At 44.6% G+C, this 14,391-nt stretch overlaps 1 protein-coding gene across 1 annotated transcript in view; it reads right to left on the bottom strand.

Annotated features, from left to right (window-relative positions):
• The window catches only part of LOC126188421 (papilin), a 193,875-nt gene that overhangs the window by 384 nt on the left and 179,100 nt on the right, over positions 1 to 14,391 (bottom strand). Inside the window, exon 7 of the mRNA XM_049930025.1 lies at positions 7,284 to 7,444. Within this exon, the coding sequence (XP_049785982.1) occupies positions 7,284 to 7,444 (161 nt within the window). The remainder of the gene's footprint in view (positions 1 to 7,283; positions 7,445 to 14,391) is intronic.

Consider the following 14,391-nt stretch of genomic DNA (forward strand, 5'->3'; position numbering starts at 1 on the left):
ACACGACGTGGCATGGACTGGAGTAATGTCTGAAGTAGCTCTGGACAGAACTCACACAATGAATCCTCCAGGGCTGTCAACAAATCTCTTCTGAATAGCACGTTGCAAGGCTTCCCAGATACGCCCAATAATCTTCATGTGTGGGGAGTTTGGTGGACAGCGCAAGTGTTTAAACTCAGACGAGTGTTCCTGGAGGCGTGCTGGACATGTGGGTGTGTCATTGTACTGTTGGAATTGCCCAAGTCCGTCGGGATGCACAGTGGACATTAACGGATGCAGGAGGTCGGACAGAATGCTTAAATACGTGTCACCTGGCATCTACATCTACAGCTACATGATTACTCTGCAATTCACATTTAAGTGCTTGGCAGAGGGTTCATCGAACCACAATCATACTATCTCTCTACCATTCCACTCCGAAAAGCGTGCGAGAAAAACGAACACCTAAACCTTTCTATTCGCGCTCTGATTTCTTTTATTTCATTTTGATGATTATTCCTACCTATGTAGGTTGGGCTCAATAAAATATTTTCGCATTCGGAAGAGAAAAATGGTGACTGAATTTTCGTAAATAGATCTCGCCGCGACGAAAAACGTCTTTGCTTTAATGACTTCCATCGCAAATCGCGTATCTATCTGCCACACTCTCTCCCTTATTACTTGATAATACAAAACGAGCTGCCCTTTTTTGCACCCTTTCGATGTCCTCCGTCAATCCCACCAGGTAAGGATCCCACACCGCGCAGCAATATTCTAGCAGAGGACGAACGAGTGTAGTGCAAGCTGTCTCTTTAGTGGGCTCGTTGCATGTTCTAAGTGTCCTGCCAATGAAACGCAACCTTTGGCTCTCCTTCCCCACAATATTATCTATGTGGTCTTTCCAACTGAAGTTGTTCGTAATTTTAACACCCAGGTACACTTTTCGTTATTTAGCGTCAACTGCCACCTGCCACACCATACAGCAGTCTTTTCTAAATCGCTTTGCAACTGATACTGGTCTTCGGATGACCTTACTAGACGGTAAATTACAGTATCATCTGCCAACAACCTAAGAGAACTGCTCAGGTTGTCACCCAGGTTATTTATATAGATCAGGAACAGCAGAGGTCCCAGGACGCTTCCCTGTGGAACACCCGATATCACTTCAGTTTTACTCGGTGATTTGCCGTCTATTACTACGAACTGCGACCTTCCTGACAGGAAATCACGAATCCAGTCGCACAACTGAGACGATACCCCGTAGGCCCGCAGCTTGATTAGAAGTCGCTTGTGAGGAACGGTGTCAAAAGCTTTCCGGAAATCTAGAAATACGGAATCAATTTGAGATCCCCTGTCGATAGCGGCAATTAGTTCGTGCGAATAAAGAGCTAGCTGCGTTGCATAAGAGCGATGTTTTCTGAAACCATGCTGATTACGTATCAATAGATCGTTCCCTTCGAGATGATTCATAATGTTTGAATACAATATATGCTCCAAAACCCTGCTGCAAACCGACGTCAATGATATAGGTCTGTAGTTCGATGGATTACTCCTACTACCCTTCTTAAACACTGGTGCGACCTTCGAAATTTTCCAATCTGTAGGTACAGATCTATCGGTGAGCGAGCGGTTGTATATGATTGCTAAGTAGGGAGCTATTGTATCAGCGTAATCTGAAAGGAACCTAATCGGTATAGAATCTGGACCTGAAGACTTGCCCGTATCAAGCGATTTGAGTTGCTTCGCAGCCCCTAAGGTATCTACTTCTAAGAAACTCATGCTAGCAGCTGTTCGTGTTTTAAATTCTGGAATATTCCATTCGTCTTCCCTGGTGAAGGAATTTAGGAAAACTGCGTTCAATAACTCCGCTTTAGCGGCGCAGTCGTCGGCAACAGTACCTTCGGCACTGCGCAGCGAAGGTATTGACTGCGTCTTGCCGCTTGTGTACTTTACATACGACCAGAATTTCTTCGGATTTTGTACCAAATTTCGAGACAATCTAAACGTATCATGGATCAATATCACGCCAACTGTACACGCTCCACACTATTACAGAGACCCCGTCTCTTGAAGACTCCACTGCTGACATGCATGGTCCATGGATTCATGAGGTTGTCTCCATACCCGTACATGTCCATACATTCGATACAATCTGAAAGGAGACTCGTCCGACCAGGCAACATGTTTCCAGTCATCAACAGCCCCATTTCGGAGCTGACGGGCCCAGGCGAGGCGTAAAGCTATGTGTCGTGCCGTCATCAAGGATACACGAGTTATCCTTCGGCTCCGAAAATCCGTATCGATGAGGTTTCGTTGAACGGTTCACTCGCTGCCACTTGATGGCCTAGCATTGAAACCTACATCATTCTACAGAAGGGTTGCGCTTCTGTCACGTTGAACGTTTCTATTCAATCGTCGTTGGTCCCATTCTTGCAGGATCTTTTTTCGGCCGCAGCGATGTCGGAGATGTGATGTCTTACAGGGTTCCTCATATTCACGGTTCACTCGTGAAATGGTCGTACGGGAAAATCCCCACTTCATCGCTACCTGTAAGATACTGTGTCCCATCGCTGATGCGCCTACTATAACACCATGTTCAAACTCACTTAAATCTTGATAATCTTCCATTGTAGCAGATGTAACCGATCTAACAACTGCGCCAGACACTTCTTGACTTACATAGGCGTTGGCGACCGCAACGCGTATTCTGCCTGTTTAGATATCCCTGTATTTGAATACGCATGCCTATACTAGTTTCTTTGGTGCTTCAGTGTATATCACTGTTGTTCTTGTTGTTGTTGTTGTGGATGTAGTGGTCTTCATTGCGAAGACTGATTTGATGCAGCTCTCCATGCTACTCTACCCTGTTCCAGCCTCTTCATCTCCGGATAACTACTGCAACCCACATTCATTTGAACCTGCTTACTGTCTTCATATCTCTATCTTTACAATTCCCTCCCTTCCCCTCCCCCTTCCTCCAAAACTTCACTTCACTACTAAATAATGATTTTTGACGTCCTATAAACCGATCGCTTGTTTTGGTGATATTATGCCATAAATTTCTTTTCTGTCTAGTTTTGTTCAGTACCACCGCATTAGTTAAGCCATCTGCCCATTTACCTTTCAGCATTATTCTTCTGAAGCACTAGATTGGAAAAGCTTCTGTTCTCTTCTCGTCTCAACTGCTTATCGTCCAATTTTCACTTTTGTACAAGGCATCACTCCAGGCAAATGCCTTGAGACAAGACATCCTAACACTGACATTTATATGCGATGTCAGCAAATTTCTGTTCTTCATAAACGATTTTCTTGCCACTGTTTTTCTTCATTTGATATTTTTCCTATTTTCTGCATCATAATTGACTTTATTATCCAAATATCAAAATTCGTCTTGGTGTGGCATTTCCTAAGATAATTCTCTCAGCATCACCTAGTTTAATGCGATTACGTATCATTTCCCTCGTTAGAATTTTGCTGGTGTTCATCTTATATCCTCCTTTCAAGATACTCTCCATTTTGTTCAACTCCTCTTCGAAGCCTTTGTTGCCTCAAACAGACGACGGTTCTATGAACCGCAAAGCTTTTATTTCTTCCCCGTGACTTTTAATTCCCTTTCCACATTTCTCACCATTCATTCATCGCAGGATGATCAGTGTAAAGATTCAATATAATCGGGAAGAGGTTTTCAGAGGCCACAATTCTGCCTCGCTTCCTTCTAATGCCCTTCGACTCCTACACCTGCCATCTGGTTTCTGTACAAGTTGTAAGTAACCATTGACTCCCTTTCTCTTACTCCTGCTTCCTGTACAAAGTTAAAGACTGTTTTCCAGTATATTTTTCCATCTCCAAATCTACAGTTGTTATAAGTGTACATCTGCCTTTCCTTAACCTACCTTCTAAGATAAACAGTAGGCTCAGTATTGCCTTGCATTTTCCATTATTTCTCCAGAACCTAAACTGATGTTCCCAATGTCAGCCTCTATCAATTGTTCCACTGTTGTGTAAATAATTCGTGTCACATTATGAGACCATGACTTATCAGACTGATAATTCGGTACTATTCTCAACTGTCAGCCCCTGTTTTCTTTGGAATTGGAAATATTGCATTCTCGTTGAAGTGTGAGATTATTTAGCCTATCTCATATATCTTGCACTCCAGGTGGAATTGTTTAATCATGGTTATCACTCCCACAGATATCACAGCAGTTGTGAATGTCGTCTACTCGAGCGCCCTTGTTTCGGGTTATGTCTTTCAGTGCTCTGTCGAATTCTTTTCACAATATCATATCTCGAAGTCCGTTTTCATCCACTTACTGTTTCATTTCTGATTTTTATTGTATAGCACTACTACACATTTCTTCCCTCTCCTTCATTACCGTAGTTGCTCAGTAATGATTTGCCATCCGAGCTCTCGATGTTTATACTGTTGCTTCTCTCCACAGACCTCTTTAAATACCCTGTAGGTGGTGTCTAGTTATAAACTCTTCTACAAGCTTACATTTGTCCTCTAGTTGTTAATTAAAAGAGTCGAGGGGCATGAAAGGCAAGCTGTGGTTGGGAAGGGAGTGAGACAGGGTTGTAGCCTCTCCCCGATGTGATTCAATCTGTATATTGAGCAAGCAGTAAAGGAAACAAAAGAAAAATTCGGAGTAGGTACTAAAATCCAATGAAAAGAAATAAAAACTTTGAGGTTTGCCGATGACATTGTAATTCTGTCAGAGAGAGCAAAGGTCTTGGGAGAGCAGTTGAACGGAATGGACAGTGTCTTGAAAGGAGGATATAAGATCAATATCAACAAAACCAAAACGACGATGATGGAATGTAGTCGAATTAAGACGGGTGATGCTGAGGGAATTATATTAGGAAATGAGACACTTAAAGTAGTAAAGGAGTTTTGGTACTTGGGGAGCAAAATAACTGATGATGGTCGAAGTAGAGAAGTTATAAAATGTAGACTGGCAATGGCAAGGAAAAAGTTTCTGAAGAAGAGAAATTTGTTAACATCGAGTATAGATTTAAGTGCCAGAAGTCGTTTCTGAATGTATGAAACATGGACGATAAATAGTTTGACCAAGAAGAGAATAGATGCTTTCGAAATGTGGTGCTACAGAAGAATGCTGAAGATTAGATGGGTGGATCACATAACTAATGAAGAAGTATTGAATAGGATTGGGGAGAAGAGAAGTTTGTGGCGAAACATGACCAGAAGAAGGGATCGGTTGGTAGGACATGTTCTGAGGCATCAAGGGATCACCAATTTAGTATTGGAGGGCAGCGTGGAGGGTAAAAATCGTAGAGGGAGACCAAGAGATGAATACACTAAGCAGATTAAGAAGGATGTAGGTTGCAGTAGGTACTGGGAGATGAAGAAGATTGCACAGGATAGAGTAGCAAGGAGAGCTGCATCAAACCAGTCTCAGGACTGAAGAACACAACAACAACAACAATTCATTCTTGGTGTTTCGATCTTTTCTCCGTCAGTGTATTTTGATACTTTCAGTGCACTTCCGTGACGTCCTTGGAACTATCAAATAATCAGTAGCTTTTTGGAAATTATTAGCTGAATGGAACTACAAGATACTAATCTATTATTCGTCGTTAACAGCAGCCATCGCTGCTCAAGAGCTCCTCAGTTATCCATCGTGTTGTCGCACTGTCTGCTGGCATTTAACCTTAGCATAATATCTGGCAAATTTGTCGCTGATAGTAGGTTACCGTCGCATCTTTTCGTAGGCTAAGAAGTTGTGGACAAATAGAGCCCATCCCTTTACTATGGTTTATTTAATGGTTGAAGCAAAAGAACTGATTTCATCTTGCCTGTATCTACACAGGAGAGTGAGCACCAGTGATTTTAAGAAAGCAAGATATTTCTGCATACAGGACTGAGATACACTACTGGCCATTACAATTGCTACACCAAGAAGAAATGCAGATGATTAACGGGTATCAATTTGACAAATATATTATACTAGAACTGACATGGGGTTACATTTTCACGCAATTTGGGTGCATAGATCCTGAGAAATCAGTACCCAGGACAACCACCTCTGGCCGTAATAACGGCCTTGATTCGCCTGGGCATTGAGTCAAACAGAGCTTGGACGGCGTGTACAGGTACAGCTGCCCATGCAGCTTCAACACGATACCACAGTTCATCAAGAGTAGTGACTGGCGTATTGTGACGAGCCAGTTGCTCGGACACCGTTGACCAGACGTTTTCAATTGGTGAGAGATCTGGAGAATGTGCTGGCCAGGGCAGCAGTCGAACATTTTCTGTATCCAGAAAGGCCTGTACAGGACCTCCAACATGCGGTCGTGTATTATCCTGTTGAAACGTAGGGTTTCACAGGGATGGAATGAAGGGTAGAGCCACGTGTCGTAACACATCTGAAATGTAGCGTCTACTGTTCAAAGCGCCGTCAGTGCAAACGAGAGGTGACCGAGACGTATGGCACCCCATACCATCACGCCGGGTGATAGGCCAGTATGGCGATGACGAATACACGCTTCCAATGTGCGTTCACCGCGATGTCGCCAAACACGGATGCGACCATGATGACGCTGTAAACAGAACCTGCACCCAGGTTCGTCGTTGAGTATACCATCACAGGCGCTCCTGTCTGCGATACATCGTCAAGGGTAACCGCAGCCGTGGTCTCCGAGCTGATAGTCCATTCTGCAGCAAACGTCGTCGAACTGTTCGTGCAGATGGATCGACACGTGGCTGCACGATCCGTTACAGTCATGCGGATAAGATGCCTGTCATTTCGACTGCTAGTGATACGAGGCCGTTGGGATCCAGCACGGCGTTCCGTATTACCCTCCCGAACCCACCGATCCCATATTCTGCTAACAGTCATTGGAACTCGACCAACGCGAATAGCAATGTCGCGATACGATAAACCGCAGTCGCGATAGGCTACAACCCGATCTTTATCAAAGTCGGAAACGTGATGGTACGCATTTCTCCTTCTTACACGAGGCATCTAAACACCGTTTCACCAGGCAACGCCGGTCAACTGCTTTTTATGTATGAGAAATCGGTTGGAAACTTTCCTCATGTCTGCACGTTGTAGGTCTCACCACCGGTGCCAAACTTGTGTGAATGCTCTGAAAAGCTAATCATTTGCATATCACAGCATCTTCTTCCTGTCTGTTACAGTTCACGTTTGTAGCACGTCATCTTCGTGGTATAGCTATTTAATGGCCAGTAGTGTATGTTTAGACTCACCCCGGTGCTCCTTGGAGGTGGCGTGCTGCGGCTGCTGGCGCTGCCTGGGGCGCGGAGGCGGCGGCGGCGGCGCGGGGCACGGCTGGCGGCTGCAGGCTCGGGTCTCCGTACGCTCTCCACCCGCTTCCACGCACAGCTCCAGCCGCTTGCCGTCGTCCACGCAGCGGGAGAAGCGCGACTGCGAGCCCGTGCCGCAAGAGGCGCTGCACTCGCTCCACTCGGACCACTCCACCTCTGCGGGCCAAACGTTCGCAGCGAAAACTAAAACAGGTGCCATTGTTAGTGACGTTTCGAGCATTATCTGCGTAATCTTCGTGGGGAAATTGTCCTGACGATGGTGTTGACGGTAACGCCCGAAACGGCAAGAAGTAATGGACAGTCCCGACTATAAGAATAAATTACTGTTTTTTAAACAAAGATGTTGACCAGTGGCGTAGCTGAGTTACGGCAACCGCGGCATTTCCCCTGGCGATCATTTCCGTCGGTTTGCAGTTGTGTGACGAGTAGAAAATGTGAGGAAGGAACAACGAATATGGAGAACAGGTAGGACGATGAAGAATGTGGAAGAAACAGCAGCAGCAGAAGAAGAAGAAGAACAAGAAAGAAAAAGTAGAGGAGCACTAATATGGGAAGAGGGCGGTGGTTTAGACTCCGGTGAGCAATAGTTCTATATGACCTGCATTTTCTTGGTGCTGAGATATTTGTTTCCTGTCTTCGGCTACTAGATGCCAAGCTGAGCCACCTCAATGACGGTGTAATAAGTTTTTTTTTTCCTTTTATTGTTTCGTTTGTTAATTCTCTATGAAATAGGGATGGAAAAACTGACTGGTTAAAATAGATATCGATATTTTAGTTCCCAATAACTGGTAATTTTCGGTATTTGCTTTCTCCTGATTGTAACAGTTGTTTTTTCCCTATTTTTACTTACAACCAGATAAAAAAATGGAAATAACAAGTAGCCATATCAACCGTTCTATTTTTTTTCCTTTTTAATATACCCTATGTAAAAAACGATTACTTTTTATTCGTGAAATTCGCATTGCTTTGAAATATTGCGTTTTATGGAAAATGGGAGAAACCATCAGTGCTGTTTTAATAACAATTCTGACAGAAACGAACAACAGGAACATGGCATAAGAATTGGTACAGCTCTATTGAGACAATAATATACCAATTAACATGTGGCGCCGGCCGGGGTGGCCGAGCGGTTCTAGGCGCTACAGCCTAGAACCGCGCGACCGCTACGGTCGCAGGTACGAATCCTGCCTCGGGCATGGATGTGTGTGATGTCGTTAGGTTTAAGTAGTTCTAAGTTGTAGGGGACTGATGACCTCAGAAGTTAAGTCCCATAGTGCTCAGAGCCGTTTGAGCCATAACATGTGGCGTGGGCTATTAGACGGAATGCATGTATATGGCTGTGAGCACTTTGGGACTTAACATTTGTGGTCATCAGTCCCCTAGAACGTAGAACTACTTAAACCTAACTAACCTAAGAACATCACACACATCCATGCCCGAAGCAGGATTCGAACCTGCGACCGCAGAAGTCCCGCGGTTCCGGGACTGTGCGCCTAGAACCGCTAGACCACCGCGGCCGGCCTGCATGTATATGTTATATGTATGTATATGCATGTATATGTATATATATGCATGTATATGTTATATTGTTATATTAAAGTGGCACCAATCCTAGTCTGGATATATTTGCGAAGTGACGCAGCAATGAACTATAATGCTGCATTTGCTTTAAAAGACTAGCAATTAGTCTGTTATTTTTAAGAAATAATAAAAGAGAAAGAAAATTGCAGTAATAATTAAAAACGCAAAAAAAGTTATTTCATACTTTATAATAAAAATTTGTTCTATAGTCGTGTTGATCGCAGTTTATGGACTAACAAAAAATGATGAGATGGGCGAGGGTGGTAAGGGGCGGGGGGAGACGCGCAGTCGAATTTGTCCTGGGTCTACGTAATGTGTTTTCATCTGCATCTAGCCATTGGAATGGACATACTAACACGAAAAATAGGGTCCTTCGAGGTCTGATTTCGTCCTTTCGCACTAACTATGCCAATGCTGAAATGGTGATAAAATTCCCGTTTACAACATGGTTTTTGAGCAGATTTTCGAAAGTTTAAGTCAGTATGAGATTACTGGTGAGTTTTTGTAGTATTCATCCACATACCACTATTCGAGAAACCAGAGAACGGGGGCGCTGATGACCTCGATGTTGAGCGCCTTTAAGCCCCAACACACACACACCAGAGAACGGTGGATGGACTAAGTCTTCTTTTATTCTTTTATTTAATTTGATATTTGGAACTGAGTGGAGTGAGTCAAAATTTTTTCTATTGTTGTTCGATTTCTATGTTTAATACGGGAAATAATAATCAAAGAAAACGGAAAACTGGTTACTTCTGAAGAGGGTTATTTTGAGCGGTTTTACAAGTTAGGTTGAACTGGCTTTGGAAAAAAAGAACTAATACAACCGCAAACCGGCGGTTTCAGCGATAATCGCCAGTGAGAAACGATTCGCGATACAGTTTCAGTCAGCGCATTGTTGCGTTGTGAGTTCCTCTATGCTTTGTATTGTATCATACAAAAAGAATTATGAATACGTGCAACTTTAAATTTGTTCTATAGTCGTGCTGACTGCAATGAATGGCCTAAGGGACAATGAACATTTTACAAAAAATGGTGAGATGGGAGAGAGTGGTAACAGAGGGGCAGGGACGTGCGCAGTCGAAGTTGTCCTAGGTAGCAATTATCAGTGAGGTTCAAAAAAAAAAAACTGTGTGTGAATTCCTAAGGAACCAAACTGCTGAGGTCGTCGGTCCCTAGACTTACACACTACTTGAACTAACTTATGCTAAGAACAAAACACACAAATCCATGCCCGAGGGAGAAATCGAACCTCCAGCGGGAGGGGCGGCAGAGTTCGTGACACGACGCCATAGACTGCGCGGCCACTCCGCGTGGCGACACTGAGGTCAACACATAAAATACAACAGACATTCTTAAATAAAACAGTCTTGGATCGCTCATAATTTGATAAATTTTGAAATTTATTCGTCAGGTGAGTAGTATCGATCGTGATACCATCATCATCAGACCAATAGAATTCCATGATGGCGGCTGGAGAGAGTGGAGACGATCAGTCCGCTATGTAGCAACGATAAACATAAGCAATGTTTCTATTTTAAAAAGTTGTATCCTGATTTTTGATCGGTGCTGCCCAAGAATAATGTTCAAAAAGATACATAAAATATAAATAATCAACTGCGCAGTAATTTACTCCTAAAAATTACAGATGCATAAAATTTTTATTTGTGACGATAATATCCTCGGTTCAAAATGGTTCAAATTGCTCTGAGCACTATGGGACTCAACATTTTAGGTCATAAGTCCCATAGAACTTAAAACTACTTAAACCTAACTAACCTAAGGACATCATACACACCCATGCCCGAGACAGGATTCGAACCTGCGACCGTAGCAGCCTCGCGGATCCGGACTGCAGCGCCAGAACCGCACGGCCACCGCGGCCGGCTAATATCCTCGGCATAAACTCTTAATACAATCCAAAATTACTTGTAAAATAGTCGAAACCACTTTCGTATGTAGGCCCCAAAATACAACATAAGTGCAGCGTGAGCTTTACATTTCCTTAAATATAAGTACATTTTCAAGTGAGAACTTTCGATTTAAAACAAGATCTGCCTCACGTAGATGGTTCCTGGCAGATTTTGGAGGACTAGAATATTTGACGCATCAATTCTTTGCTGAATATCTTCCTAACTGTTGGATAATGCACATACCCTGCAACAGTAAAAATAATTCTAAAACAGTGAAACCTCCCCTTTTTATTTGATTTTCAACCAGCTGAGCAAAACTCTTTACTTATTCTGATCATCGCTAAACTGACACACAATATTTTTTAGCGCAACGCAATCTGACTTTCAATAATCAGTACAAAAGAATGGCCCTGACTGACAACAACCTATAACATTGATGAATCACTTACATCACAAAAATCTTCGTTACTCGAACTACTGCAATACAGCGAGCGCCAATATTGCCAGCTAAATAAAAGATTCTAACTACTGAAGTCACTAACTACTGACAGGCATATTTAGCAAATGAAAGATTTTGATGGAGAACAAACAATGTATTTACCTTAATAGTGTTCAAAAGTCATAATTTATATATATGAGTTCACGACATCCAGTCTTACAAATTTACTCTCTCTGATGGACACACGGCTAGATCATCCGCTCTCCAAACTCCGCCATCTCTCTCCACACATCCACCACTGCTGGCGGCTCACCTCCAACTGCGCAACGCTACGCGCTGTTCATATCCAGCTGCCCAACACTACAATAGCGAATATTCCAGCAATGCTAACCAGCCACAGACTGCACACAGCACAGTCAGTGATTTTCATACAGAGCGCTACGTGGCGTTACCAACGTAAAATCCTAAACAGCCTACTTACAACTGTACTCATGTAGGCCTATGAGGAGATCAGATCAGACATTTTATGTCAATAATAAAACATTACTGCACAGAAGAGGCGCACTTTGACAGCAGTCTTCCCACTTTAGTATTTGAATAAGTTATGGATTGATTGCGTGTATGATTAACGTAACTGTTAGGGCCTACGAAAATGATTTAATATGTACACTGCACAACATAATTAAAAGGTCACTTTTTCAAAACCCCATAACTGTCTCCCAGTAAGACTCATTAGTTTGAAACTTGGGCAAAGATGCCTATAAGCTTCCTCGGTATTGGTGCAAAAGCGTGGCGCCCTGCGACGTCAACTTCGGAGTCGGCTACGCCGCATACAGCAGTGGTGTCGACACTGGAGAAAAAAAGACCACATCTCGAAAGTTCATGTGACGTGTAAGGAGGTTAAAGATATCACACCGGCTTCAAGTTTCACTACAATTCTGCCAAATGCCACCATGAACGTGTCACTCTATTGGAAGGCCGGCATACCCCCTCTTCCCCACATTTCACCCCTTCTCTTGTCGCCTCTGCGATGGAGGCCAAACTCACGACTCCTACCACTGAAATCACGGGGTTTTCTTATGGGTGGCCCAGGAAAACACTTCAGACACAGCAACACTCAGTAATGACACTAAAAGACCTCAGCGAATGGAATAAAGGGCGTCAACGAATCCACGCCTTTCCCTGTGGCGTTGATTCCCACACAAATCGCGGTCGAGATTGACAGCTCGCAACGCAGCAAGCAATAGGACGCAGCTCTTGAAAGCTTTGACACTGCTGACACCCCAGGACATTGGAACCCTTCTCTAAGAACATCGTGGGGCTGCAACCCCATTGAAGGTGATCTCACCGCTTTGGAGTGTAACGCGACCGCTGTATTTGCTCACGTGTACTACGTCGGAACACTAGGGACCGTTCAGAACGATACGAACAACACCGTCCTAAGCAGCAAAGGTTGTTTAGGCTTCTTCAGCCCTCCTGTGTTACGAACCCCTGGGCGTGATAATGTAAGGGGGAGGTGAAGTCATCGACACATTCACACATGCGTAAAGCCGCGCAGGATTAGCCGAGCGGTCTGGGGCGCTGCAGTCATAGACTGTGCGGCTTGTCCCGGAGGAGGTTCAAGTCCTCCCTCCGGTATGGGTGTGTGTGTTTGTCCTTAGGACAATTTAGGTTAAGTAGTGTGTAGCCTTAGGGACTGATGACCTTAGCAGATAAGTCCCATAAGATTTCACACACATTTGAACATTTCTGAACACACGCGTATACAAAACTTCAAAGGGTCCTTCTAAAACCGCCCCCACACTCCCCAGTTTGGCAATAGCCTCGGTGCCTGACACGTATCTTTGTTGGGCAATTTAAAGATATCTATCCACAAAGGCAGCGACTTACTGATCCCTAGGTGCCTGTGTGACCGGCAGCCACTTTTACACCCCTCTGCTGAGCGGCACTATGTTACTGAAGTAGAGCCTAGTGGACGTGCGAGAAATCTGAGGCTTGTCTAAAGTGATGCCTGTCACACCAGTGCCTAGGGATCAGTGAATGATTCTCTTTATACAGGGATATTTTTAAAGTATCTGACAAAGGTAAGCTGTTCGTACCGTGGTTGTTGCCGATATGACAGGTCTCAGAGCGGCTCTTTGCCGTTTTATCCTGGCGTGTGTCAAAATCTCATATACCCCCCCCCCCTCCTCGTCCCACCAACGTGAACACTCCACGGGAGGGCGCGAAAGAGGAGAGCTGAAGAAGCCCAAACACCTCTGCTGCTTCCGATTACGTACAAATTTCGTCGAATGATTTTGAACAGTCCACAGAGATTCCACTACGAACACAAGGCCCGCCCGGTTGGCCGTGCGGTCTAACGCACTGCTTTCCGGGGCGGGAAGGAGCGCCGGTACCCGGCACGAATCCGCCCGGCAGATTTGTGTCGAGGTCCGGTGAGCCGGCCAGTCTGTGGATGGTTTTTAGGCGGTTTTCCATCTGCCTCGGCGAATGCGGGCTAGTTCCCCTTATTCTGCTTCAGTTACAATTTGTCGGCGATTGCTGCGCAAACAAGTTCTCCACGTAAGCGTACACCACCATTACTCTACCACGCAAACATAGGGGTTACACTTATCTGGTGTGAGACGTTCCCTGGGGAGGTCCACCGGGGGCCGAACCGCACAATAACCCTGGGTTCGGTGTGGGGCGGCGGAGGGGTGAAGTGGACTGCGATAGTCGTCGTGGGGTTGCGGACCACTGCAGCTGCGGCGGTGACGAAGCCTCTCCGTCGTTTCTAGGTCCCCGGTTAACATAACATAACATAACGTACACAAGAGCAAAGATTGCGGTCGTGCTACGCTCCAAAGAGGCGTGGTCGCGTTCAGTGGCGCTGCAAGCTCAGAATGTCCTTAAAGGAGGATTGAATAGTCCGTGATTTGTCAACAGTGAGTCGTTCTGTTGCTCATCGCTCTAGGAAGTGCTGTTTTGGACCGCGAAAATTTGTGGAAATTAACGCTACAGAGGAAGATGCAGTTTGACGCTTTTCCTGTAATCCCCTGAGGGACTTTTTTTTGTAGATTCTGAGCAGGGGTGTGTCAGAAATGTTTTCCTGTGCCACCCATAAGTAAACAGCGTGATTTCAATGCTGGGCGTCGCAGTTCAGACCTCTCTCTCAGAGGTGCCAACAGAAG

This window comes from Schistocerca cancellata, chromosome 5, assembly GCF_023864275.1.
Source record: "Schistocerca cancellata isolate TAMUIC-IGC-003103 chromosome 5, iqSchCanc2.1, whole genome shotgun sequence".
Classification (NCBI taxonomy): domain Eukaryota; kingdom Metazoa; phylum Arthropoda; class Insecta; order Orthoptera; family Acrididae; genus Schistocerca; species Schistocerca cancellata.